The sequence below is a fragment of the Plecotus auritus genome (assembly GCF_963455305.1).
Source record: "Plecotus auritus genome assembly, chromosome: 3".
In the NCBI taxonomy this organism is placed as follows: Eukaryota; Metazoa; Chordata; class Mammalia; order Chiroptera; family Vespertilionidae; genus Plecotus; species Plecotus auritus.
Genome location: NC_137772.1, coordinates 177,571,478 through 177,598,656, shown reverse-complemented (window position 1 = coordinate 177,598,656; position 27,179 = coordinate 177,571,478). Strand labels below are relative to the sequence as shown.

Below are 27,179 nucleotides of genomic sequence, written 5' to 3'. Positions count from 1 at the left end.
CCACCAGCAATGCATGAGGGTTCCCGGTTCTCCATATTTTCTCCAAAATTTGTTATCTGTATTTTAAAAGATTGCCATACCATGAAAAACAAAAACAAAAAAATATTTTAAAAGGTTCAGTTAGGAGGCTAGCGATTTTGAGGATAAAACTATCCTCTCTCAAAACAAAAAACCCTCACTGCGGTCCTCCAGGCGGCAGAGGGCGCTCTAAGGCAGGGCCTCTCTTCCGCGCCTCACAGCGCCATTTTAGCAAGATCCCGTTGCTAGGAGACGGAGATGCGTCTTTCGGCTTGAGAGCCCAGCCTCCCGGCTGTCCCAGGCCCTGTCTTACCTCAGGACTAAGGTCTACGCTACGGTCTCACTACCGTCCAGGGGCAGTTCCAGAAGGCCTCTTTCTGGGGGCATTTTCCTTCTACCCCCACTAACGCTGGCCGCAGCGGGCCCAGGATCCTTGCCCAGATCCAGTCCTTAGCCTGCTATGTCTAAGAAAGGGAAAAAGGCCAAGGCGCCCCTGTCTGATGAGGAGCAGCTGCTGCTGTTCCAGCAGAGGTTGCTGGCAGAGGAGGAGCTGGCTAGGAAGAAGGAGCGGCTCCTGAGCCAGTTCTTGAAGGTGATGCTTCCTCATTATCCCTCCTCAGCCCACCCACTCCCTGCGCTGACCCTGCTGCTTTAACTCTGCCATTGTGGCAGCGTCATTTTTATGCTGGCCTCCCTCCTCCAGAAATCTTGAGACCTAAATGTACTTCAGGCAACAGTGTTTGGAAGGAGGGGCGGTTGTATAGAGCTTGGCAGTCACAACTGAGTCCCAGAACTGAGACAGTAGGTGCTCTCAGCCATCCCAACTGTTCGAAACTCTGATAGTCTCCCTGAAGATGGGTTATTACACACAGTGTCCTGCTCTGATGCCTCCTTCCCCTCCTTAAAATGCCATCTGGCCGTTCCTGTCTTACTTGAGATGCTCCCAAAACAAGAACAGGAATTACCTGAGTGTTAGCCATTAGGAGTTTTGGTCCCTCAGAAAAGACAAAGGGTAAAAGTGACAGTTGACAAGTGCAATCTTATTTGTTGTGCTGTATTAGGGCTTTTGACCCTGACCTCCTTCAGGTGTGTTTATTCCTTCACACAGGACAAGCTGGCTAAGGAGGAGCACAATAGTGCTCTGAACCTTAATAAGATTAACACACAGTGGAGAACTGTTCTTCGAGAAGTCAAGACCAAAGAGCTTCATAAGGACATTGAGATCCTCAGCCAAACATTTGAACGAGTGGTGGACTGCAAGGACAGTGTCATCAAGGTAGGTGTTCTTCCCAAGGAAATAGTTGAATATTGCTCCCTTGATCTCTTATCTTAATAGAATGGGCCTAGAAAGTTAATTAATTATTCAGTCTTACTGCCCTCACAAGCAGCAGGCTGTGATGAAACTAGGCTATTGGGAATAACAACTTTCACTGAAATGAAAAGTAGACTATTGGGTGGTCATCCCTCTCCCTCACTTAGAGGAGCCATTGCTTTTAGTCATCTACTGCCCCAAACCAGTACTATACAATATTAGAGTTATGAGGCACAGTAGACATCACCCCAGGACTTGAACTTAGTACTACATCTAAGGGAGGAAATGGCTCGTCCAAGGTCACTGCTGGGCAAATCCAATTCCAGCACAGCTAGTCGATGAGAGAGCTGGGACTACAGCACAGGTTTCTTGATTCCTACTCTAGTGCTTTATTCAACCAAATTTTATTTGGCCTCTTTGATTCAACTTCAGTAGCCTTGGATAAGGCTGAGAAGATCTCAATGGGTAAGAGCCCTGATTGGGAATTGAACCAAACCCCGCTGGCTGGGTTTAAGGGCATGCAGGAAGCAGCTGATCATTGATTCTTTCTCATCATTGATGTTTCTCTCTCTCCCTCTCCCTTCCTTTCTGAAATAAATAAATATTTTTAAAAGATTCTCTATTTGTCTTTAACCTTCGGCATTTTAATTATGATATGTCTTAGTGTAGGCCTCTTTTTTTTTTTTAAATATCTTTGGAAGGGATTAGAAAGTAAGCAATGCAGTCAGGAAATGAGGGGCTACACATAATCTTTTTTTTTTAATATATTTTATTGATTTTTTACAGAGAGGAAGGGAGAGGGATAGAGAGTTAGAAACATCGATGAGAGAGAGACATCGATCAGCTGCCTCCTGCACACCTGCTACTGGGGATGTGCCCGCAACCAAGGTACATGCCCTTGACCGGAATCGAACCTGGGACCCTTCAGTCCGCAGGCCGACGCTCTATCCACTGAGTCAAACCGGTTAGGGCTAGGCCTCTTATTTGGGACTCTCTGTGCTTCCTGGACTTGTATGTCTATTTCTCTCACCAGGTTAGGGAAGTTTTCCATCATTATTTTTTCACATAGGTTTTCATTCCTTGTTCTCGCTCTTCTCCTTTTGGCACCCCCATGATGCAAATGTTTGTATGCTTAAAGTTGTCCCAGAGGCTCCTTATACTATCCTCATTCTTATGGATTCTTTTTCTTTTTGCTGTTCTGATTGGATGTTTTCTGCTTCCTTATCTTCCAAATCGCTAATTTGATCCTCTGCTTCACCTACTTCACTGTTGATTTCCCATAATGTATTCTTCACTTCAGTTAGTGTATTCTTTATTTCTGACTGGTTCTTTTTCATGTTTTCTTTTTTAAAAAAATATATTTTATTGATTTTTTACAGAGAGGAAGGGAGAGGGATAGAGAGTTAGAAACATCAATGAGAGAGAAACATCTATCAGCTGCCTCCTGCACACCCCCTACTGGGGATGTGCCCGCAACCAAGGTACATGCCCTTGACCAGAATCGAACGTGGCACCCTTCAGTCCTCAGGCCAATGCTGTATCCACTGAGCCAAACCGGTTAGGGCTCTTTTTCATGTTTTCTATCTCTGTTTTTATGTTTCCTTTCTCTTTATTGAAGTTCTCACTAAGTTCATCTATTCTTCCCTTAAGTTTATTTAGCATTTTTATATAAACAGTGGTTTGAACTTTGTATCTAGTAGCTTGCTTGTCTCCATTTTATTTAGTTCTTTTTCTGGAGTTTTTTTCTGTTATTTCATTTGGGACATGTTTCTTTGTCTCATTTTGGCTGCCTCCCTGTGTTTGTTTCTATGTATTAGGTAGAGCTGCTACATCTCCCTGTCTTGGTAGAGTAGTAGGTGTACTGTAGGGTCCAGTGTCACAGTCTCCCCAATCACCCGAGCTGGGCACTCCAGGTGCACCCCCCATGTGGGCTATGTATCCCCTCCTGTTGTAGTTGAGCCTTGATTGCTGTTGGCACCTCAATGGGAGGGATTTACCCCCAGGCTGATAGGCTGTGAGGACTAATTGCGACTACCATGGAGGATCAGCTGTGCTGGGGCTAACCCCACAGAGCAGGATTTACTTCAACAGGGTTCTAGTGACTGCTGAGTCCATCCTTTGAATGCATCCCTTGTGGAGGAGGTTGGGTGGTACTTCGACCTGGTCTGAAACTGTCCACCAAATGCACTGACTCTGGAGCCTCCTGGGAGGTGCAGATCAAAGTCAGCTGCCACCTGTGTCCTGCCTGGGGCCACACTTCATGAGCTACAAAGCAATCTGTAGTGGCTGCTATTTGTGCTGGAATTGGATTTGCCCAGCAGAGGCCAAGCTGTGAACCAAGGCTGGCTGCCACTAGTGCTAGGCCTGGGGTCACTTAGTGAGAGGTATGTGGCATGCTGAGACCAGATGCTGCTTGTTTTTTTGTTTGTTTGTTTGTTTGTTTGTTTGTTTTTAAATAGCCAATCATTGTTTCTTTAGTGTCCATTTTTTGTCTTTTTTTAAAATTGATTTCAGAGAGGAAGGGAGAGAGAGATAGGAACATCAGTGATGAGAGAGAATTATTGATTGGCTGCCTCCTGCATGCCCCCCACTGGGGATTGAGCCCCCAACCTGGGCATGTGCCATTGGCCGGAATCAAACTGGGACCCTTCAGTCTGCAGGCTGACACTATCCACTGAGTCAGACTGGCTAGGGCCAGATGCTGCTTGTTTGAGAAATTTTAGGCAAGTCCGAAGCATTTACCAACATAGGTCGTTTGTATGGAAAAGCCACAGGAAGTGGCTTGGACTGGGCCCACAAGATGAATGGGGTGGGGTCTCAGAGAATCAGCAGAGCAGGGCCAGCAGTGTTAGCCAGGTTGATGGAGATTCAGATATGGCACCGGCCTGCAGGCTCTGTGGGGCAAGGGCCCAGGAAAAGAACAGTGGCCTCTGCCAACACTTCTGCCTGGGAAAAGGCTGCTTCTCCAGCTCTTGCCCCAATGTCAGAAAACTCGATTCCTTGTCAGACAACTCAGTTCCCCGCTGTATGTCCCTGGTGCCTCAGCACTGGAGCTTAGAGAAAGTGAGTCCAAGTAAGTCTGTGGGCAGGACCTTTAAGAGGAACTGCCTGGGACTCCAGTAGCCCTGGTCTCATTCATCCACAATCCCCACTGGTTTTTATAATCACAGTTATGGGGACTTCTCTTCCTGGCACTGGAACCCTAGTTTGGGGAACTTAGTGTGGGGCTGGGACCCCTCATGCCTCATGGGGAACCGCTGCATCCAAGATATTTCTCTGCTTGTGGATGTGGGATCAGCCCATTCAGCAGCTCTGCCCCTCATAGGACTTCTGTTCAGCTAGATTTCAGGTGATTCTTAATGATAGTTGTTCTGTAAGTTGATGTGGTTGTGGGAGGAGGATTTAAGTATTGCTTTTCCCTACGCCACCATCTTGACCTAAACATCCAGATTATCTTTCTAAAACAAAATCTGATCCTGTTATTCCACTGCTTAAGTCTCCTTAGTGGGTCCCCACTTCTACAGGAAAAAAAAAAATCCATATTGCATGGAAAGAATAGCAAAGCCCTTCATGATTTACCCTCTACCTGTACCTTTCACAGCCAGCCTTGTTTCTTACCTGTGCCTTTGTACATGCTATTTCCTCTATCTGGGATTTTATTTTTCCCATTTCCTCAGTTTTCCTGGCAAACTCTCACTCCTCTTCAAGAGTGATACAAATGACATCTCTTCTGTGAAGCCTTCCCCAGTGTTCTTAGTTAGATGTAGCCACTCAGTTCTTTATATCCCGTTGTCAATGGTAAATCATTAATTTCATATCACTTAGCATGTTAAACTGTAATGTTCTATTTATATAACTCTTTTCCTACTTCAAGACGGCAAGCTCCTTTGAGGGCAGTGAGGATGTCTTTTAATCTCCGAATCCTCAGTATCCAGCATAGTGCTGGATAAACATTTGTTGCGTGAGTGAATAGTCATCCATTATCAGAACCTATTTCATAAGATCCTTTGTCATGTAAACATAAGGTGAAAGCTAGCGCTGCATAGAGGTTGTGGTAGTTCACAGTGGGATTCGAGGTGTTTGGATCATATGGGAACTCAGTAAATGCTTCTTTGTTCTCTTTAATTTTATTTTGCTTTCTTTTTTTAGGACACAAAGTTTTCTTTAATTATTTTTTTGAGGGAAGGGACACCACGCTTCTACTCAACGCCCAACCAACTGAGCCACACCAGCCAGGGCTCATTTGACTTTTTTGAATGGGTACTACATTTCCATTGTCCAAAATTTAAAAGATAAAAAGTTACATAGTGAAAATTCCTTCCAGCTGCCCAATGCCCATTAGTTGTGAATAAACATTATTTTACACAAATGGTAGATCACATACTGTTCTGCCCATTGCCTTTTTCACTTAACAATATGTCCTGGGTGCCTGGACGGTGTGGTTCAGTGCTTGAGCATCCACCTATGAACCAGGAGGTCAGGGTTCGATACCGGGTCAGGGCACATGCCTGGGTTGCGAGCTTGATCCCAGTAGGGGGCATGCAGGAGGCAGCTGATCGATTATTTTCATTATTGATGTCTCTCTCTCTTCCTCTCTGAAATCAATTAAAAAATATATTTTTTAAAGGCAGGACAAATGCTTGATTCCTTCTCTTCCCTGACAAGATACCCTGGGTTCAACTTGTTTATTTTTGCCTCAGATTTTGAAGCAGCCATTTCTCTATGAATCCCTGATTCCTTTTAGTGGTAGCCCCATCACTGTAAATGTTTGTTGTCCCTAGGACACTGGCTGGCTATATGGGGTTCTCTGATGTCACTCTGACTTTAAGTTCAATAGTGGGAGAACCAGCACTCTTAGATCCAAAGAAAAGTCATCCAGCTAACCAGCTGAATACATCTTTAATTTTCTCACACAGAAGTCATCCAGCCAAAATGGTAACTCTGTTTCCTACCCAGTCTTTAGCTAAGGACCTGTCAGAAGCTGAGGAGCAGTATGCCCATGCCCTGCGCAGCCACTTGCACAACATTGACCAGCTGTTGGCCTTGCAGAGATGCCGACTCAACCTCCTGGAGGAAAATTACAACATGGAGCTGGAGACCCTAACCAAGGAGTTTGAGACAGAAAGGTATGGGGGTTTGAGTCCAAGGGAGCATATAGAGCCTGTGTCAAGGAACTGTCTATAAGCAGGTGGCCAGCACTCTCAAGCATCCCACCTTGATTATGACATTACCTCCAGCAGAAAAGACCCTGATTTCCTTCTAAACTAATGTGGGTTTAAGCTTGTGGCCTTAGCCTTCCTTTGCCCATGCCAGATCCCTATTTGTACTGTCTCATCACCCACTGTCAACTATCAAAATTCTACCCATCTGCCAAAACCGGTTTGGCTCAGTGGATAGAGCGTCAGCCTGTGGACTGAAAGGTCCCGGGTTCGATTCCGGTCAAGGGCATGTACCTTGTTTGCAGGCACATCCCCAGTGGGAGGTGTGCAGGAGGCAGCTGATCGATGTTTCTCTCTCATCGATGTTTCTAGCTCTCTATCCCTCTCCCTTCCTCTCTGTGAAATATCAATAAAATATATTTAAAAAAAAATTCTACCCATCTGGCAGGGGACAGGAATGGGAAGCCTTCTCACTGTAACCTTTGCACTTTTTAATTTTTATATCACATGAATATATTAACCTATTCAAAAATAAAAATAATCTTATTCATTCTTTTTGGCCCTAAAGGAAATAGATCCCTCCCTCCCTCTGTTCTTCTTCAGTACCCAAGAGTTTGTACCACTCGTATAGTTTTATTACATACTGCTTTGAGTTGTCATTATTGGTCCATTTGCTTTATTACTCAGAGCAGGGACAGTGTCTTATCTTCCATAGGAAGACTATTATTGACCAACATGAAAAAGAGATTCGCTACCTACAAGATGTCTTCATGGCCATGGAGCAGAACTACATAGATTCTGAGTATGAAAGCAAGCTGGAGTTCCAGAGCATGTGGGATGATCTCAAAAACAAGGTACAGAGGGGAAGTAATGGGAAAGAGCTGGGAGAGAAGTGAGAGAAAAATGCTCCAGGCTAGCAGCTCAGAGAGATTCCTTTAACCAACATAATCAATAAAATGCCTGTTGCTACTGTAGGTACTCCATTGCCTTTTGTACTTCTGTGAAAATTGGTCGGGAAGGAGGATCATTCTGAGATATCAAGGAAATGCATTTTAAAGCTAAAAAGCAACAAGGAGATCATCTGGCTTCACCTGGGAAAGATATGCTTTGATTTCTGTCCCCAGTCTTTTTACCTGTCTCACTGAAGACCCTCAGCCAGTCAAGTGTTTCTTCTAATCTACTCTGTTCTTCCGGGATTCCATAATTATTTTGAAGGGCAAGATCATGGTAGACAGCCGTGAGATTTGTAGATGAAGAAACTAAAGCCCCGTAAAGTAAAATGACCTGCCAAAGTCCTGCTGCTGGTTTGTGGCAGAGCCAGGAGGAGAATCCAGTTTCTGACCCCTTGGCCAAAGTGCTTTCCACCATCCTGTAGGCTGCAAACTTTAGCTAGCCTGCAGATCTGGGTTTGAGTATGAGATTCTTTGTTTTTATTTTGCCCTGTAGTGTTTTGTAAAACATTTTAATAAGGTTCCCAAATTTAAAAAATGGGAGATTTCACATAAAAATCCAAATTTTCACCTTCCCTTGAAAAATTTGAAGATCTGGTAACACCAGGTCAGTATTTCCAAATGGAGACACTCACGTGGAGCTGAGCAGCTGTGCCTTCCCCACTCTCCCCGCTAAAGAGCATTTCCTCTCTGGTTCACCACAGGCCCCATCTAGCCCTCAGCACTTATTTATATCATCTGCCTGGTCTTTGTCGGCATTTTCATTGGCGACCCTGCACTATCCTGTGCTATAAACAGTGCAAGAGTGTGAGGTTACTGGTGGAAGTGAAAGGGCACTAAAAGGGTAATTCCAAGCATTGGCTATTTTGGGTCCACTTCCTAGAATATAGAAGAGAAGCACTTTCTAAGACTGCAACTAGAGAGTGTAGTAGAAGATCTATGGAGAAGGTTCCAGGATGCACTTAAGAATTACACCGATGCCACAGAGGATCGAAAGATTGCCTTTGAGACTTTGAAAGTGAAGGACGAGAAGAGCTCCAAAGACATTGAAGCACAGATGAAAAAAATACAGAGACTACAGGTTAGTGCACCCAATCAGAAATACTCACTGCTTTACCTTCTCCTTTATCCCCTCTTCATCTTCCTCCAATTCCCACTGGGCCTCATCACCAGTTGGGGAAAGATATGCTTTGATTTCCATCCCCAGTCTTTTTACCTTTCTCACTGAAGACCCTCAGTCAGTCAAGTGTTTCTTCTAATCTACTCTATTCTTCTAGGATTCCATAATTATTTTGAAAGGCAAGATCATGGTGCATAGCCGTGAGAGTGAAGAACAGAACCAGTACATTCGTGATGATAAGGAGTTGGTCCTTGTACAACTACGAAAACTTAAGGCCCAAAGGACTCAGGTCCGGGAAATAGCACAGGAGAATTTAGTCAAACTCACTCTGGAAAGTAATGCCACCCTCAAAGCCCTGACAGCGATTGTTGATAAGGTAACAGGGGAGATGGTGGTCCAAACAAAACCAAGGAACTGGGCTCCCTGTGAAGTAAAAAGGATTTGAGAATGGTAGAGGAGGCCTCCTCCTGCTTCCTGCCTGATTGGACACTTGGAATACCATTTTTATTTCATGTTCCCTTCCCCCTCACATTTTAAGTTAAATGCATTAATAATGAATGGATTTTATAAGAATATAAAATACTTGCCATACAGTAAGCACTCTGTGTTAGATGTGTATATTACTCATCTCCCACTTAAATTAATAGCTTCCCTGGTTCAAGCAGGGAACTAACTCCATTACTCCCCTTCCCATGTCTTTCCTAATAAAAGGTGTCTTCCTGCTTTCAATAGGGTGAAAAGATCCTTAAACTTGCTGAAATCTGTAGGAAATTTGAAACAGAGGAAGAAAAAGTGCTGCCCTTTTATTCATCAATATTGACTCCGGAGGAGCAGGAGGAGATAGAGGAAATTATCCCAGAGGAGCTTACTGAGGAGCTGGCAAAGGTAAAGTTCCCAGGGCCCAGAGGCCTTGACTTAAGGTTGGGGATGATGGACCCTGGGCTGTGTTCACTAATGGGCCCCACCACACACCTCCCTTTAAATCAATTCCCAGGTGATAGCGGACTACATAGGGATGGATAATTTCTGGAAACGGTACAACAAAGTGAAACTAGAACAACTGAGCCTCCAACAAAGACGTACCCAATTGTTAGAGATCAATGGGAAGCTGCGGGAGATGCTCAAGCGGTACTTGGATGGCATTTCAGTGAGTGATGAAGTGCTGAGCCAGCTCAACCCACTCTTCATCGTCAACTACCGAAGCAACTTACCCCAGCCCTTGTCTAAACCTACAACCCAGCCAGGTGACAAAAAAAGTCGAACCACTTACAACGTCATTGAGGCAGCCCACGTGATCTCCCATATCCTGTGATACAAGGAGAAAATCTCTTTTCAACCTCCAGAGAATTTTTTGAGAGACCTGAGGACTTTGCTATTAAAAATTCCCATAGAGTTCATGAGCTCCTTATATCTTTGCCATATTGGACAGAACAGTCTATTTTGACACCAGGAAATAAACAGCCCCAGGGTATGGAGAGAATAGCTAGGCAACTTACTAGGAGGCTTATTTCTCAATGAAGCATTGCTCCTGGAGTCAGGTCACCATGAGAGCCAAAACCTATACCTCCCAGACCTAAAAATCCAATGGGAATTCAAGAACAAGTCCCTGGAGTAAGTTAGGACAGGAAGAGGAGGCCAGGGGGAAGAGGTGATTCAAAGCCTCTAACCACCCCCATGACAGACAAGATCCATCTCAGAATGCCCTTTCCCCAGCCCCTTCACCTCATTCCCACTTACAAAAGTAGCCTCAGAAAGTATCAGTTGACGAACGCAAAGAAGTTTTAAAAATTAATATTTATTATTTCTTTTTGCTCTTGTTTCGTTTCTCTTCCTTGAGCTTCTTTTTGGAGACTTTAGGTCTGCTGGCCTTTTTGTATAGGTGATACCCAATGAGGCTCAGGAGGGCTGGCACCATTGCCATGCCCACCAGAGGCAAAATGCCCTTCATCAGCTTTTGCCAGTAGTTGGCTCGGATCAGTGCAATCAGCTCCACGTCAAACTGCAGCACTGCATCCGCTGGAGGCAAGAGAAGAGGTGAGGGTTAGGATCTCTGTGCAGTTTATCTAGGACTCTGAATGAATGAAAACAGGGAAGGCAGGCCACACCAGAGCAACAACTGGCAAGATTTAAATGTGGGGTTGAGTTCCCTTAGACAAGGCAGAGATGGGTTATGAGCAGAGTCTAGTGATAGTCATGTTTACCCCAAATATACAAATGTGGCTTTGTTTCCATGATGGGTCTTTGACAGCACAGGAAAAGTTTCTGTGGATCTGAAACGTACACACTGTTCTCCATTTATGAGTGAGAGAAACCTCTATACTAACTGTACTCCATTTCCAAACAACCACAAGGATACAATCTTTGCAGGGCTGAAATGAATTGGATTTAAACTAGACTTTTAAATTCCACCAACCAGTGAGCATATTCAGTGAAATTATTAGAAAAGATAGGTGTTATAACATAAGAGCTGGAGAGGAAGAAGATGTGTCTTAAGAAAGAAGGTATGGGGGAATGAGTGGGAAGTGGGAAAGAAATGTAAATAGAAGCAGCACCAGAAAGCAGAAGGTAATAGAGCTTTGAGTAAGAGTTCATTTCTCTTTAGTCACCCTATCCTCTCTCCAGGTCTCCCTCCAAGCTGGAACTGGGATAAGAACTTTTACCCTGATACTCTGAAGTATAACACATTTTAGCTAATAGAACATGTGTTATAACCAAAAGCAAGGAACATATATCTTGTGAAATCTGTTCAATCCCAGGCCTTTAAGAGTAAGAATCAACAGTGACTTGAGAAGGCTTTTAAAGTTATGGGGTGGGCTTGGCTTTTAAAAGTTGTTTTTTTGTTTCATTTTGTTTTCAATTACTTGATTATGATCCTTTTTCCTATCTCTTCCCTGGTGAAGACTGTGAGGAAGGGTGGAGATGCAGCGAGAAGCCATGCCAACTGCACAAATGACTCCATTTGTAATTGTAGGAAAAAAGACAGGAAAGTAGTCCAGAGTTCTGAGAAGGGTGACATGGGCAGCAGGCCCATGTGGCACAAGCAGGTGTCTCCTTTCTAAAAAGCTGCTGGCTGCCAGAGGACAAGCCAGGTGACATTAACAGGTTCTCTAGTCCCTGTGGTGATCTAAGCAGGAAAAAAGAGGGCCCCAACCACCGCTATCCCTTTTATTTTTATTTTTTTTAATATATTTTTATTGATTTCAGAGAGGAAGGAAGAGGGAGAGAGAGACAGAAACATCCATGATGAGAGAGAATCATGGTGGATTAGCTGCCTCCTGTAAGTCCCTCACTGGGGATCGAGGCCACAACCCGGGCATGTGCTCTTGACCGGAATCGAACCTGGGACCTTTCAGTTCGTAGGCCAACGCTCTATCAACTGAGCCAAACCGGCTAGGGCCGCTGTCCCTTTTAGCAAACTGATTTAGACCTTCTCAAGCTCCAAATTATATAGCTCTGAGAGACGGGGTATTTTGATTTGAAAGAGAGCTCTAGTCAGGTTACCTGGGATAGATGGTGGAAATCCCCGTTTTCCATAGGCCAAGTGAGAAGGAATGATTGCCCTTCGCTTCTCTCTGTGGGAAAGAATGTAAGTCACAGCCAGAGGTGGGACCAGGTGGGCCAGCAGCCTAAGTCCATCTGAAGCCCCACCAGCAAAACCCTCTAGGTATTCATGTCCAAAAGATGAACTTTCCCACCTTATAACAAACAGGTTGACCAGCAAAGGTATACATCCACACCCCCTCTCCCCGCCTGCCACACACACACACACACACACACACACACACACACACACACATGCTTCAACTCCTCCAACAAAACCCACAGCCAGAGAGGCACAGAGGCTTTGGACGCCCTCAGGGGTCCCAATGACTGATGCAAAGCCAGGGTCCTTTGTCCCGTGTTTCCCTGCCTCCTCTAGAAGCAGAGATAGCAGCAAACACTTCTAGCCATGCAAAGGGAGTACCCAAGCCCATCTCTGCCCAGATACTCACCCCACACACATGTCTAGAAGGCTCTGCTCCAGACCTTGAGGAAGAAGACATAACTGAACAGGAAGCTACCTACAGTCCCAAAATCCCAGAAGAGGAGATCAATGGTTCCCCCTTCACCCTTAGTTGAGCTCCCCGCTTCTTAGATCTCTGGCTTCCTTCTAGTAGGGTATGGGGCAAGAGGAATATTAGAAGTGGGGTTTGAACCTCAGGAGGGCCATTTCAAAGGTAGCTTAGGGATTGAAGGGGTTAAGAAAGCACTTAGGTTGGCATGAGTGGGAGACACAGGTCACATACCTGGGATCACCTGCTTTTGGCCAAGTTCTATAACCAGAGGGTCTCTGGTCAGGGAAGTATCAATAACACGTCCATCTACCAAGCTGCCCTGAGGGGAGAGAGCATCCCAAGCTCACACCCAGTACCTCTCCCTCCCAGCAGGCGCAATACACACCTGGGCTGCTGGGCGGGGCAGCCCCCTAGCAGCTGCAGCCTAGCACTCCCCTCTGGGCAGAAAGGAACAGGAAGCCCTAAAGGACTGGCACTTATCGGATATCTCTCCACCCTTCACTTCTCAGTGCTCAGGAGGAACTGGGGGGGAAGCAGGGAGGGGAAATGGGCAGGAAGAGGAACGTTCCCCCACCCTCCATCAGCCACGTGCTCGAAGACCCTAGAGCCCAGTTACTCCCCTAACCACTCGCCACGTGTCCAAGCCAAAGCTGACGTGTTTCATCAGGGCGCCGCCCCCTCCCAGGCTCCGCCTGGGCCCCCCATACCCTCACCGTGTAGTGTATGTGAAGCGTGTCTCCAAAGGCAGCGGGCTCCGCACACGGTTCGGGGGGCTCCACCTACGATCGGACTACAGGAGTCATGGAGGATCCTCTAAAGATTCCGTTCTTGCCCCTAGACCCGACACCCCCAACTCAGTCCCCGCACTTCTCCTCCCGGCTCGCATGTTCACTTAGACCTGTATTCGCGCTCAAGACCTGCCCCGCGGACCGGACAGGGACAATCTCCTCACCAGGGTCTCCACTTGGAGGGTCCGGACAGGACTTTCGGTTTCGAACCCAGTCTCAGCCTGGCACGCTGCCCCACTGAGCAGCAGCAGCAGCAGCGGCAGCAGGCAGAGCGGGAGTAGTGGCGGGCGCAGGGTCATGATTTGACACGGTGCAAGGCGCAGGACACCAGGACCGGCTGCCAGTGTGGTGGTGGCTAGAACAGCGGTTCTCTCAGAGCCCAGGCTAGACTGGACAGGACCAGGACGGGGCGGGTTGGAGACACACCAGCTCCTCCTCCTGCAGCCCATCCTCCACCTTGTCCCCACCTCCTGGAGGGCGGAGGCCACAAGGAGCCCTCCCTACCCTCTAAGATCGGAGGTTGTGGATTCTGACTGGTCGGTCAGTTAGCGTACTGTCCCACAGTGAGGGCCTGGGACACGTAACACCACCCATTATTAACCTATGTGGCAGGCACTTGTCTGTAATCCTCAAAACCACCCTTAAAAATAGCCGTAATTGTTTCCATTTTACAGATGAGTAACTGGGTGCTCAGGTTAATTTAACTAAGGTCATCTAGCTAAGTGGTGACAGAGGCAGAATTCAAACCCAAGACTGCCTGAGTCCAGCTTGTTTGCTTTCTGATTTTGCCTAAGATAACCGGCTCCTCACACCTATCCGGGCAGTGTCTGGCTGACCCATCCCACCCCAGCTGTTGTCAAAGGCAGCATCCCTCTCCCATCTCCCCACTTTCAGTTTGAATTTTTGGAGGTCTGACATCAGGTGATTCTGCATCATGTGTTTTCATCTCTGCCCACACTCATGCTATGCTCTTCCTTCACCTATCAAGCTCACTTAAGACCAGTAGTTCCCAACATGGGGCACACGCTCCACAAGGGGGCAATTTGATTTTTAAGGGGGTGCAATTCGAGAATGAGTTATTAACAGTGAATTTTTTGTATTTCTTATGGTTCTAGGGGCCTCATATACAGTATATAAATATATGTGACATATTTATGCATTTCAGTCCTCTATTATGTTTTGAAACTTTGTTCGCTATTTTTCCTATCACTTCACATTCTTTTTTTTTAATCATTTTTAAAAAATATATATATATTTTATTGATATTTTACAGAGAGGAAGGGAGAGGGATAGAGAGCTAGAAACATCAATGAGAGAGAAACATCGATCAGCTGCCTCCTGCACACCTCCCACTGGGGATGTGTCCGCAACCAAGGTACATGCCCTTGACCGGAATCGAACCTGGGACCCTTCAGTCCGCAGGCCAACGCTCTATCCACTGAGCCAAACCGGTTTCGGCATCACATTATTCTTTTTTAACAATTTCTTAGTGATTTCTTCCTCAGTATTTCAACTACCCTTTCGTTTTCTTTTTCTCTTTCATGGATGCCATGTTCTTTTGACACTTGTTTAGACCAAGTTAATGGCCTTTTAGGCTTCTTCCATGTGAATAGTTCACTTTTTGAATAACAATTATGTCACAGGGGGGCATCAGGATTTTAGAGATGCTTAGGTGGGGCATGGCCAAAAAAAGGCTGGGAACCACTGCTTTAGACCAAGCTCAAATATCACTGATTCTAAGCTAGAAGTGGCTTATTTCTTAACTTCAGGCATACACTCAGGGACATTATTTTTCCTTATATTATGGTTATTTGTGTACTAGAGGCCTGGTGCATGAAATTCATGCACTTGGGGGCAGGGGTCCCTCAGCCCAGCCTGTGCCCTTTTGCAGTTCAGGAGCCCTTGGGGGATGTCCGACTGCCCCAGGAGAGGCTCCTGCCATCGTGGCTGTGCTCACCAGCTGTGAGCCTGGCTTCTGGCTGAGCAGCACTCCCCCTGTGGGATTGCACTGACCACCAGAGGGCAGCTCCTGCATTGAGCGTCTGCCCCCTGGTGGTTAGCACGCAAGAGTGACCGGTTGTTCCGCCGTCCAGTCGATTTGCATATTAGCCTTTTATTATATAGGAAGGATGCCTCCCTCCTCTAAAGAATCAGCACTCTGATGGCAAGGACAAGATTGTAATCATGTCTGGAGTCCCTTACATACTAGCTGAACAATACCCTCCATATAACAGACTCTACACAAATGTTTTATTTTGAATAACTATAGCATACAATACTAAAAAGAAAAAAACACACCAAAAACAAAGACCTAACTATACTAGTATGAAAAATCTCAGACAATTGTATACATTAAGTTAAAAGCAAGAGTAATGGATGTGATGAGCCCCTTTATATTTTAACCTTTCTCCAAATATGTATAGTATATTTAGAAAAGGAACAATAAGGATGTCCCCTTTGGGATGGGAGAAGAGTAGAGGGAAACAGGTTCCACATGTTGCACTATACATTTATATATTGTTTGGATGCTTTACAATAAAAATTACTGTTACAGCCCTGACCGGTTTGGCTCAGTGGATAGAGTGTCGGCCTGCAGACTCAAAGGTCCCAGGTTCGATTCCAGTCAAGGGCATGTACCTTGGTTGCGGGCACATCCCCAGTGGGGGGTGTGCAGGAAGCAGCTGATCGATGTTTCTCTCTCATCAATGTTTCTAACTCTCTCTCCCTCTCCCTTCCTCTCTGTAAAAACATCAATAAAATATTTTTTAAAAATTACTGTTATAAAAATTTTAAATTAAATATTAAATGAATTAACAATATATGGTCCTGCATTACATAATGATGTTTCAGTCAACAACAGACTGCATATTCAATGGGGGTCCTGTAAGATTTTAATTTCTATAGCCTAGTGATGTCATAGATGTGGTAGCTGTCCTAATGTCATAGTCCAGTGCATTACTTGTGTTTGTGGTGATGCTGATGTAAACAAGCCAACTATACTTCTACACGTATAAAAGTAGAGCACAGACAATTATGTATGCTACATACTTGATAATGATAATGTTACTAGTTTATGTATTTACTACACTATACTTTTTTTAAATATATTTTATTGATTTTTTTACAGAGAGGAAGGGAGAGGGATAGAGAGTTAGAAACACCGATGAGAGAGAAACATCGATCAGCTGCCTCCCGCACACCCCCCACTGGGGACGTGCCCGCAACCAACGTACATGCCCTTGACCAGAATTGAACCTGGGACCGTTCAGTCCACAGACCGACGCTCCATCCACTAAGCCAAACCGGTTAGGGCTACACTATACTTTTTACCATTATTTTATCTTTATTTTTCAAATATATTCTTATTGATTTCAGAGAGGGAGAGGGAAAGACAGAAACATCAATGATGAGAATCATTGTTCGGCTGCCTCCTGCATGCCACATAATGGGGATCAAGCCCACAACCAGGCATGTCCCCTTGACCAGAATTGAACCCAGGATCCTTCAGTCTGCAGGCCAATGCTATATCCACTGAGCCAAACCATCTAGGGCTACCATTAGAGTGTGCTCTTTCTACGTATAATAAAAGCTTGTGTAAAACAGTATGCTGTTACACCAATAGCAGCCTCATACATCTCTGGGTTACTGTGTTTTTTTATTGCATTACTTTCTCTTGTACTTGATTTAGTTTTGTATTGTTCTGTACAGCAACATACTGTACATGCTTGTAGCCCAGGAGCAAAGCGGCACATGACTGCATAGCAATAGAAGGGAATGTGTGGGAGGTGTTGAATGAGCTGTGCTAACAAAGCTAAAGGAGCCAGACCAGGGGGAAAAAGTCCTTGTGATTAGATCATAGATAGCTCTGAAGACTTTAAAAGAAAGTGGTATCTTTAAACGAGAGAAAGGATAAAGGCAGAGGGCCAGATATTTGGGGGAAATGAATGGACCAGTTTGGCTAGAATATGGGATTTAGCCAGGAGAGTAGAGGTAGTAGGAGAGGGAAGTACGAGCTGGTTGTGGAGAGCCTTGAATGTCAGACTGAGGCAGGGAACCCACTGAAAGTTTCTGAGCAAAGGGGTTAACAGTGCATACTGTACTGATGTGTATCAGCTGATTGGAATGGTGTCATGAAGGAGGAAGACTATTATCCAGGTCTGAGGCTTTGTTTGGGATCCCAAGCAGAAAGGGAAGTGGGGGTGAAGTGAAGAGAGTGGTAGTGGGAAAGGAAAGGACAAAAACTAAGACAACAGTATCACCAAAAGAGGGCAGCACAAGAAGGCACTTTCTCCTTGGATCAAATCAGCAGGAACCAGAAGGACAGAGAAAGGTGAGATGGTTCTGGCCCAGCCCTGATGGGATGCACAACTTAATCAGAGAACCACTCCTGGGAAGGTCTCCACTCTCAAAGGTCTCTGTTGGCAAACAGAAGAAATTCTACCACAGCCCCCTGCTTTCCAAAATTCATGGGGTACCCACTGTGCCCAGCTTGGTTAAGGACAATGATATTTATTCATTCATCAAAGATGAGTGCTATGCCCAGCTGGTGTTGCCCAGTGGTTGGGTGTCAACCCATGAATCAGGAGGTCACTGTTCAATTCCCTGTCAGGGAACATGCCCGGGTTTGCGGGCTCTATCCCCAGTAGGGGGCATGCAGGAGGCAGGTGATCAATGATTTTCTCTCATCATTTATGTTTCTCTCTCTCTCTTCCTCTCTGAAATCAATGAAAACATATTAAAAAAAAAAAGATGCGTGCCACTATGTGCCAAATAGTAAGCAGGGCACTGCTTTTTAAATAGTTTTATTGACTGATTTGAGAGAGAGAGAGATTTGTTGTTCCACTCGTTTATGTATTCATTGGTTGCCCTGACCGGGGGTCAAACCTGCAACCTTGGCATGTGGGGATGACGCTCTAACAACTCAGCTACCCAGCCAGGGCAAAGGTACTGCTTTTTAAATGTTTGTTATGTTTATTTTAAACAGATTGTTAATAAATAAAAAGTTTGTGAGTCAGCATATGCAAATCTGGGTTCAAAATCTAATGCCATATTTTAAAATATATATATTTTATTGATTTTACAGAGAGAAAGAGGGATAGAGAGTTAGAAACATCGATCAGCTGCCTCCTGCACGCCCCCTACAGAGTATTGAGCCCACAACCAAAGTACATGCCCTTGACCAGAATCAAACCTGGGCCCTTCAGTCCAGGGGGTGGGCTGGGATGGGGGGAACGCTCTATCCACTGAGCCAAACCGGTTAGGGCTCTCATGCCATATTTTCCAGGGCATGAGTACCCTGGCTCACTAGATTTTTTTTTTAATCCTCACCCAAGGATATGTTTTATTAATTTTAGAGAGGGAGAAAGAGGGGTGGGAGAGAGAAAGAAACATCAATGTGAGAGGAAAAGATCTGCCTCCTGTATGGCAGCACAGTTCTGGAAACAGAAGGTACTAAATGAATGTGGGGATCAAACCTGCAACCTTTATTTGTATGAAGCGATGCTCCAACCAGCTAAGCTACCTGGCCAGGGAACTAAGTTATTTTCTTTTTAGGTATTGCTATACATTCATTCATCCAAGAATGATGTGTTACCTCCCTCTCCATTCTCCCAGATGGCTGTTTTAGCCAGGGAGGTATCATCCCATCAATGCAAGATCTGGCATAGGCAAAAAAAGATGCCCTGTTGCTTATTTATTACCTAAAGCCAAAAGTTAGCAACCCAATTCCTGTGGTTCAGAGCCTCAAGTTAAACCCCACCACCCTTAAAAGGCCTAGTACTCAATTGTCCTAGGATGGCTCTTACCAATGTGTGGGATGGAAGGGTAGAGGTGGGTGCTAGGTAGACAAGTACATTCTGAAACATCCAGCCTGGCCTGGACTGACTGGCCAGACTCCTCAAAGATAGCTCTCAATACCTGGTTTGAAGGAAGGGTGCATGGGTAGAGCTGTTCAGTTCTGGGCACAGATAGCCAGAGTTCTGGCTTGAGTGTCCGCTCTACTCCACCACATCCAGTTCTGAAGCCAGATTTGCTCCTAGAGTCCAGATCCTCTCTTCTGTAGCCCATGGCCAAAGTGACACATAAGCAGACACTCACCTCTTCATGGTGAACAGTCCTGATCCAAGTTCCTCACTTCCTGACTTCCACCCACTGCCTGCAGTGGCACTGCTCCCTTTACTGTACTCAAGGTTCAGATTTCCTCAGACCTAACCCTTTTCTCAGGAACTCAGGGTCATGCTTACCTCCATCCCAGCAAACAAGGCCAGGAAACTCATTAAGAATGAAAAACCTACAGAGGAAGGAAGTCATCTAGATCCTATCACTCCCCCGTAACCAGCATCCCTCCAATCACCAGGTTAGAAAGTAGAGAAGTGGACTTTGGCCCTCCTACCTCGACATCCTTCAGAACTGGAAAAGTCTGTTCTTAGTATTATTACCACCTACCCAGAGACATCCCTCCCTGCACCAAGCAGGAGCAAAAAAAAGGATACCCCCTACACAGTGATTCCCAACTGTCACTACCCCATGTGGTACACTGTGGATATCCCAAAGGATTCCAGACCATCCCAGAAGTGGAGTCTCTGGCCTCTCCCTCAGTACAGTGGTTTGACTCCATTCTTAGCACAGGTCTGGAAATATAAGGTACTAAATGAATACCTGTCAATTTTCTGCTCTGACTAATCTAGACACTGGGACTGGAAGTGATGCAGTGAATACCCAGAACCTTCAGGCCTTACACCTCTGAGAAACTCATACATACCCACACTCATTCTACCCATCACTGCCCCCATACTCTGGAATGAAGGGAACAGTACTGTCCTCCATCCCACCTGGACCCATGCAAAGCCTTTCATGGTTTTCTTCAGGCTCATTTTGGGAAGTTCCCTGGCCCGGATAATCCTGAAATGGACCCTGGGCTCAAGTCCCCTGACAAGGCATGAATGAATAGCTATTCATGTTCTGAAAAGATAGGATTGCTGTTTGTCCTAAGATCTGGGTGGTAAGCATTTACTTTGCAAGCACACCCATTGTTCCTCCATATCCCCCCCACAGAAGCTGGGTTTAAGCAATTCCCTCCACCTCCTTTCTAGCATCCTAAACTGAGTGCTAAGGCTCCAAAGGGACTAAGTCATCCTCTTTCCCAAGTTTGTTCAGGGGTCAAAAGATCCCCACTGGCCTGCCACCCAGCTGAAGTCCTCTCCATGATCATTAAGGAGAGGTATCTATCTACTATACAAATGAAACACTTGGGAAAGGAGCTCCTAACTTATCAATAACCTCAGTCACCAAGCAGGACTTCCGAGAAGACTGGAAGGAAAGTGTCATCCGATTTTGAGGGATAAGTGGATAATGTTTCAAGTTTATGGGGTTGAGCCTTAGCTGGTTTGGCTCAGTGGATAGAGCGTCGGCCTGCGAACCAAAGGGTCCTGGGTTCGATTCTGGTCAAGGACACGTACCTTGGTTGCAGGATCCTCCCCGGCCCGGGCCCTGGTTGGGCTTGTGCAGGAGGCAACCAATCAATGTGTTACATCAATGTTTCTCTCTGTCTTTCCCTTTCTCTTTCACTCTCCCTAAAAAAATTAATGGAAAAATAGCCTCAGGTGAGGATTAACAACAACCAAAAATAATAATAAAGTTTATGGGGTTGATAAGGGGATGTCTGGTTGGAGTAGTTTAAGGGTTTCATAAGGGCAGAAGCACTGGTCCTTGAGAGATGGTAGCTTATTTTAATAACAGGAGAGGGGCTGAAAAGGAAAACTGGAAGGGGGACAGGGAGGTAGCTGAATATAAATAATATATTTCACACTAATATTTGGGACTCTCAAACTTTTATAAGCCTAAATCCTGTCCCTTCCCCCACTGCATCAGGGTGGGAAGACCTCTGTCCCCAAAATGTAAGGAAGTGGCAAGAGTGGGGAATGCCTGCCTGGCACACCTAGATCTGACCCATCCCAAGGGCAGCACTATTCCTTTCTTTGCCTAGAGCCAGACAATAGTAGCAGGAGAGGAAAAGAGTAGTGGTGGGAATAGAAGGATGGGGCTTTATGAAAAAATTTGTCCCGCCGCCAAATGTTTGTGGAATCTCTGGATGAAGCTGGAACCCTGACAATGGGGAACCCCATGCCTGAAGTAGAGGGGATGCAGGACCATCAGCTGTAAGGAGAATCAAGTTGACTACACTATCCAGATCTTTATCTTTTGTGCTTCTTCACTGCCAAAGTCCAGAACTACTAGTAAATGGGTAAGGAGACTCCTATCTATAGATTTCTATCTATTCTTGTTTCAACTAGAAACACCTAATGCACAGGGCAGGGAAATGTGAGAATGGAGGTAATACGGGGCACTCAAAGTTCAGAGCCCTCTAACCAGTGAAGTCCCTAAAGTCTACCAACAGGTGATAAATATGATGAAGTTCAGGGTTAAACCCTTTAGAACTAGAGTAACAAAGTCATGATGCCCTCACACTCTGGTGTCCAATTCATTTAGGACCCCTTCCCTGGATATGAAGAGAAGACGTAGCATCGTGAAAATGAACCTAAATTCCTCCATCATCTCACTCTCCCTGGTCAAGTGCCCTTTACTCCCCTGCTGAAGGAGCAGTCTGGAGACAGGGACCAGAGACAGAACTACCCTCATCATTAAACCACTGTCCCAGGGCTGCTGTGCAAGGATGAAGGTCTGCTCCAATGCTGCATAAAACATGTTTAATTTCCAACCATGGTCACAGTCATTTCGTATCCCACATTTTGAGCAAGGAGAGAGAAGGTGAGTTATTAAACACATATAGTCTACATTCCAGAGGAGGAAAAAAGAAGAGAAAACCAGTTCAGAACTGCAGTTACCACTATAATACCACAAACAAACTTTGGGGGAGAAATGGGGAAACCCCAGGGAGAAGAAAGGCCAGAACAAAGAAAAGCATAAAATGAAATCGACCAGAGAGGCAGGGAGGGAGTGGGCAGAAATGGAATGAAACACCCAGCCCCAAAAGACCTTTTAGGAGAATGGGAATGTAGAAAGGTCCACCCTGCCACTGGCCTAGCAGTCAGGGATACTACCAAGATCACTTACTGCCCCCTGCTGGACATATCTCAAGCAGCACCAAGGCAACCACCAAGGCTGCTTCCTAACACCCTGAACCCCATTGGTCCATGGAGCCCCCCTAAATGAGGTGGGGGTGGGCCTGAAATGAGGAAAACCTATTTGGGACTAGTATCTAACTAAGGAAGGCCAGAGAGGGAGTTAGGTGGGAAAAGAGGCAAAGTCCTCACCAACCACAAAGATAGAGAGTGGGGAAGCCTAAATAGGAAAGAAACAAGGAAAGGGGAGAGAAACAGGCAACAGCACTGAATGAGTTAGGAGGCAAAGGAAAGAGTTCAGGGAGAGAGGCAGCAGGAGCAAAAAAAAATCTGAGGGGGAGGGAGTGTGGAGGGAAGCATCTGTGGGGTCAGGGAATGAATACGTTAAAATGAAATACAAGCTCCAGCACCCCACTTCCCCCACCACCAAACACACACATATACACACACAAAGGCCTAGAGAGCAAGAGACCTGTACACACCTTCTGCATCTTGGGTAAATGGAACATCACTAAGGAACTGGCACTGAGGAGGACATCTCTGTAACCTCTTTCACAGTTCAATCTGGGGTGGGGGTAAGGGGTATTAATCTGCCTGTTGTAGACAAAAGTCGAAGGAAGCCTGGCCCCATGGGGTGGGGCTTGGGACAGCCCTTCTGGGAAGGGGTCCCTCAGTCATGCTGTGGGGGATACCCTGGGCCCTGAGCTGAGCAGAAAGGTATGGGGGCCATCTTGGAGCTCAGGGCGCAGCCAGCACACACAGGAGCCCACAGAAAAGCCACGGCTTCACATACACCGCAGGTCAGGACCTCAGGGAGGAGCGCCCCCTGCAGACAGGGAGACACAGTAGCAGCAGCTCCTGAACAACTACATAGTAATGGGGGGATGGGGGGGGGACCCTGAAGACCACTGCATTACACCAGCACCAACAACCACTTCAGAGTTCTAGTTCCTTCACTCCAACCCACAGATCTGTTTATGGGAGTGAGTGAAGAGGGCAGGGGAAACCTGTTGGGATGGAGGTGGTAGGAACAGCAGGGTGGTATGAGGTCTGGAAACAGAAAATTTCCATCCCTCCACACATCCTGGACTAGAAAAAAAAAAACCTGGACAACAGGGACCGATATTGAGGTCTGCTGTGCCACCCCCACTCCCCAATCAACCAGCCAGACAGCCTGAGACCACTAGAGTGAGGAAACTTCTGACAAAGGACAGATGAACCACCAGTCCCCAAATTCAGAAGACTGAGGAGGGGGGCGAGGAGGAGGGGAAGGCAGGGATAGGACCGAACCATGCATCTCACCTTCTCATAAAAACAACAGGACGAAGATGGAAAACCTGAGACCCTCCCCAGGTACCCTGGGTCTCAAACAAACAACATGGTTTTCTATCTCCACCCCTCCCTGCTTCAAGCTCGAGACGAACAGATCTAAGGATGAGGAGGGAGGATCAGTTGAACACTCTTGAGTGATAAGAGTGAGTGGGTTCCTCTCTCCTTCCCACTAACAAGGCAGGGCAGAATGGCATCTCCTTGGGAACAGTCATCTAGATATAAATGCCACCTTCTGCCCTAAGCAGGGTGAAGAAAGGGGTAATAGGAAGATGGTGGTGGAAAATCCATCATCTGTCCTATCATCCAGGAAAACCTACCTGCAGAGAAGAGAGGAACCAGTGTAAGATTGGGGCAGCCTTCCCTTGACCTTATTCCCTTTATCTCACCAACATGGGAGGGGCAGGTGATAGGCTAGAGTGGGCTGCAAGCCCTGAGCTGCCCTCCACCTGCTCTACCCTTCTCCCTGGCCCCTACATATGTATCTCTTTATACATGTATATACACGCGCACACATGCACGCACATAAAAAGAGGCCCGTGCAATTTCCACGTAGAACAGGGAGAGGGTAGTAAAAGAAAAAAATGGTAGGAGAGGGGCCTGCAGGGAGAGGGAAGGGACTCAGATGCCAAGAGCACAGCAACCAGAGCCAAACGAAGCAAACAGAGAAACTACCCCACACCACTTCCCGAACCTCAGAGGACGGGGGAGGCACCCCATGAAACCATAACAACCTTGTTTTTGTTTTAAATCTGATAAATTGGAATGATTCATCATAAGGACAGCAATTGGGGACTGGTCATGGACAGGGGAAAGAAGGGGAGGCAGGAGAGACAAGGCTCTTATTGGGCATGCGGACATGATACCCAGGGCCCTGGCCACACTGGCAATGGGAAAGAAGGGGTAGGGCTGGGCAGGGAGACAGTAGGTATGTTAGGAGTGGTGGGGGTGGTCGGATAGAGCTGCCTGGCTCTCACTTCTTGTTTTTGAGCTGATTGGCCAGCCAGTCCAGGCCTTCGTACAGCCCGTCCCCACTGGTGGCACAGGTGGCCTGAATATACCAGTTGCGATGACGCAGGGAATGCAGGCCCAACTTGTCTGTGATCTCAGCAGCATTCATAGCATTAGGCAAATCCTGGAGCACGAGGGAGACACAAAGAAAGGAGCTTCAGAATCTTTTAAAGACTTCTAGAGCACCCATTACCAACGAGAATTTTACCAGTACCCTCTCCTCCTCCTCCACTTCAGGGACTCAGAACAAGATCCTAAGAAGCTGCTTTGCACTTAATTCATCCCAGAACCCCAGATCCAAGATATCAGAGGTAATTCCATTGGGTTGGTGGAAACCAAATATGGGAATGGTAGGGAAGTGGAGAGGTGATTGAGATTGGGCCAAGAAACCAGGTCTGGCTGACCTAGGAGTGAGGGCAGTTCCACTGAAGTAGACAATAGGGAAGATGAAAGAGGAATTTGAGGTGATGCATCTACCACACCAATCCCTGAGGATAGAATGTTGCTAATTAAAGCAAGGATGGGGGACAAGAAGTGCATAAAAAGCCAACTTATCCTATTTCCCACACTTCTAAAATTGAGAGCATAGTCATAGGGTTTCCTATACATTGAGCTCCAAGGCCCTTGATTTCTGAAGCCAGGCTGCCCTCTCTCAAATCCAGAGGTGGGGAGAAATCTCACCTGTTTGTTTGCAAAGACAAGGAGCACAGCATCCCGAAGCTCATCCTCCGCCAGCATCCTCATCAGCTCCTCCCGGGCTTCATTTACTCGCTCCCGATCATTGCTGTCGACCACAAATATCAACCCTAGGGAGGCAGAGCATGGGCTGCACAGAGACGACAGATGAATTCCCCTCCCCCACCACCAAAAGACAACACCTTCCTTATATCTTCCAAATATTTGCAACATTTGCTCCTCTTCTCCCACCCATAGGAGCTACAGCAGGGCCATGGTTCGCTACCCATAACCAAGAGTGACAGCCACACTCTTTGCTCACACCCAACCAACCCATGCCAGTCCCTGGACAAGTCATATGCCATACCTTGGGTGTTCTGGAAGTAGTGTCTCCAGAGAGGCCGAATCTTGTCCTGGCCACCCACATCCCAAACTGTGAAGCTGATGTTCTTATATTCCACTGTCTCCACATTGAACCCTTTGGGGAAAAAAACAGGTAATGGCCAGTTGGCCGCACACCAGGTCTGCAAACGATGCCCTATTGGGTTCATTTGTTTTCCCAGCCTTGGCCATGATCCCAGCAAGGAAACAAAAGCTAAGGCTTCCTCAGAACTGGTGTCCCTTGACATTTTAGCCTAAAGGCTAAAAAGAAAAACTAAGGGAACAAGTGGAAGAGGATGAGGAGGGCCCATCAGGAGGTTCATGATCGCATGGGTAATGTGAGCCAACCTTCCCCACTCATTCGCAATGTTTGGCTCTCCCACCTACAAAGAAATGACTCAGCTCCATTCCGGTACATTGGCCACCAGAGTATTTCTCAGCTAAGAACTGGGGCCTGTGAGGCAGAGTGAAGAAAAAAAGAAGTGATCTGTAGTCCTGGAGCCCCAAATGCAGAACCACCTACAGATGATGATCTGGAGCTCCATCCATAAGCCAAATGTTCTCCCTCCTACAGGCAGTTCCTAACCAGGATCAGGGCCACTGAGGATCTAAACTGAATTCCAGGCCTCTGGCAAGAACATCAAAGCCCTTCACCTGCTTTCTAAACAACACAGAAAACAAACCAGCTCAGTACCTGAGGGCAACTTCTGAGTGCCAGGCTGAAGAAGTTCCTGCATCAGAGAAGGCCAGGGTATGTGGGCAAATAGCAGCCCCAGCACCTGCTAGTAAGCTAAATAACCATCCTTCCCTGAAACCCACAAATTGCATGGACTTGCCTGCTGGCCATGTGGAGGAATCTAGGGATAGGCCCCCAGCCTGGCTGCTCAGCGGCTGGCATGAAAGCTTACATCCAAGCTGTGTCCTTACCAATAGTGGGGATGGTTGTGACGATCTCCCCCAGTTTCAGCTTATATAGGATTGTGGTCTTTCCTGCAGCATCCAGGCCCACCATCAGGATGCGCATCTCCTTCTTCCCAATCAGGCTCTTGAGAAGGTTTCCAAAGATATTACCCATGATCACAGCAGCTGCTTTCTGAAGACAGTAGGGCCCAAGTGGGGGCAGTGGCAGTCTGGTTTTGACCTAGTCCCTGGTACGGAGGACTTGATCCTAGGCAAAGAAATGTAAACTCATTACCACCATCTGCTCATCAGAATTTCATGTAAATGGGAATTGTCAAAGTTAAAGCTGGAGTCCATTCATGACAAACTGAGAGCCTGAGGGGACTATGAAGATTAAGGCC

At 46.4% G+C, this 27,179-nt stretch overlaps 3 protein-coding genes across 5 annotated transcripts in view; 1 reads left to right on the top strand and 2 right to left on the bottom strand.

The window, feature by feature from the left end:
* The first annotated feature begins 238 nt into the window (after window positions 1-238).
* DRC2 (dynein regulatory complex subunit 2) lies at window positions 239-9,983 on the top strand. Its single transcript, XM_080662796.1, has 8 exons — window positions 239-610; window positions 1,127-1,294; window positions 6,287-6,456; window positions 7,205-7,343; window positions 8,323-8,520; window positions 8,717-8,935; window positions 9,292-9,444; window positions 9,554-9,983. Exons 1-8 carry the CDS (start codon window positions 479-481, stop codon window positions 9,869-9,871), a joined length of 1,497 nt encoding a protein of 498 aa, XP_080518922.1. The 5' UTR covers window positions 239-478; the 3' UTR covers window positions 9,872-9,983.
* A 351-nt stretch (window positions 9,984-10,334) lies between these two features.
* On the bottom strand, window positions 10,335-14,198 carry FKBP11 (FKBP prolyl isomerase 11). 3 transcript variants are annotated; one of them, XM_080659533.1, is made up of 6 exons: window positions 13,567-14,198; window positions 13,328-13,393; window positions 12,846-12,933; window positions 12,552-12,585; window positions 12,061-12,131; window positions 10,335-10,575 (listed from the first exon to the last, which is right to left on the bottom strand). In XM_080659533.1, exons 1-6 carry the CDS (start codon window positions 13,849-13,851, stop codon window positions 10,358-10,360), a joined length of 762 nt encoding a protein of 253 aa, XP_080515659.1. In that variant the 5' UTR covers window positions 13,852-14,198; the 3' UTR covers window positions 10,335-10,357. The 3 variants fall into 3 exon arrangements, with proteins under 3 accessions (XP_080515659.1, XP_080515660.1, XP_080515661.1); XM_080659534.1 differs by having other exon boundaries at window positions 12,552-12,709; window positions 13,567-13,813; XM_080659535.1 differs by lacking the exon at window positions 13,567-14,198 and having other exon boundaries at window positions 12,552-12,620; window positions 13,328-13,402.
* Window positions 14,199-22,090: 7,892 nt separating this feature from the next.
* ARF3 (ARF GTPase 3) overlaps window positions 22,091-27,179 on the bottom strand; it is a 17,654-nt gene continuing 12,565 nt past the window's right edge. The window contains exons 2-5 of the mRNA XM_080659532.1: window positions 26,806-27,046; window positions 25,865-25,975; window positions 25,504-25,628; window positions 22,091-24,946 (exon numbers count right to left, since the gene is read on the bottom strand). Of these exons, the coding sequence (XP_080515658.1) occupies window positions 24,785-24,946; window positions 25,504-25,628; window positions 25,865-25,975; window positions 26,806-26,953 (546 nt within the window). The 5' untranslated portion in view covers window positions 26,954-27,046 and the 3' untranslated portion in view covers window positions 22,091-24,784. The remainder of the gene's footprint in view (window positions 24,947-25,503; window positions 25,629-25,864; window positions 25,976-26,805; window positions 27,047-27,179) is intronic.

Excerpts from the sequence above, each read along its gene's own strand:
- DRC2 (XM_080662796.1), top strand. The coding sequence starts at position 479 with ATGTCTAAGAAAGGGAAAAAGGCCAAGGCGCCCCTGTCTGATGAGGAG. Across the intron at positions 611-1,126 it reads TCCTGAGCCAGTTCTTGAAG|GACAAGCTGGCTAAGGAGGA; the intron begins GTGATGCTTCCT and ends TCCTTCACACAG. Across the intron at positions 1,295-6,286 it reads GCAAGGACAGTGTCATCAAG|TCTTTAGCTAAGGACCTGTC; the intron begins GTAGGTGTTCTT and ends TTTCCTACCCAG.
- FKBP11 (XM_080659533.1), bottom strand. The coding sequence starts at position 13,851 with ATGGGCTGCAGGAGGAGGAGCTGGTGTGTCTCCAACCCGCCCCGTCCT. Across the intron at positions 12,586-12,845 it reads CCAAAAGCAGGTGATCCCAG|GTCTGGAGCAGAGCCTTCTA; the intron begins GTATGTGACCTG and ends TTCTTCCTCAAG. Across the intron at positions 12,132-12,551 it reads CTTCTAGACATGTGTGTGGG|AGAGAAGCGAAGGGCAATCA; the intron begins GTGAGTATCTGG and ends TCTTTCCCACAG.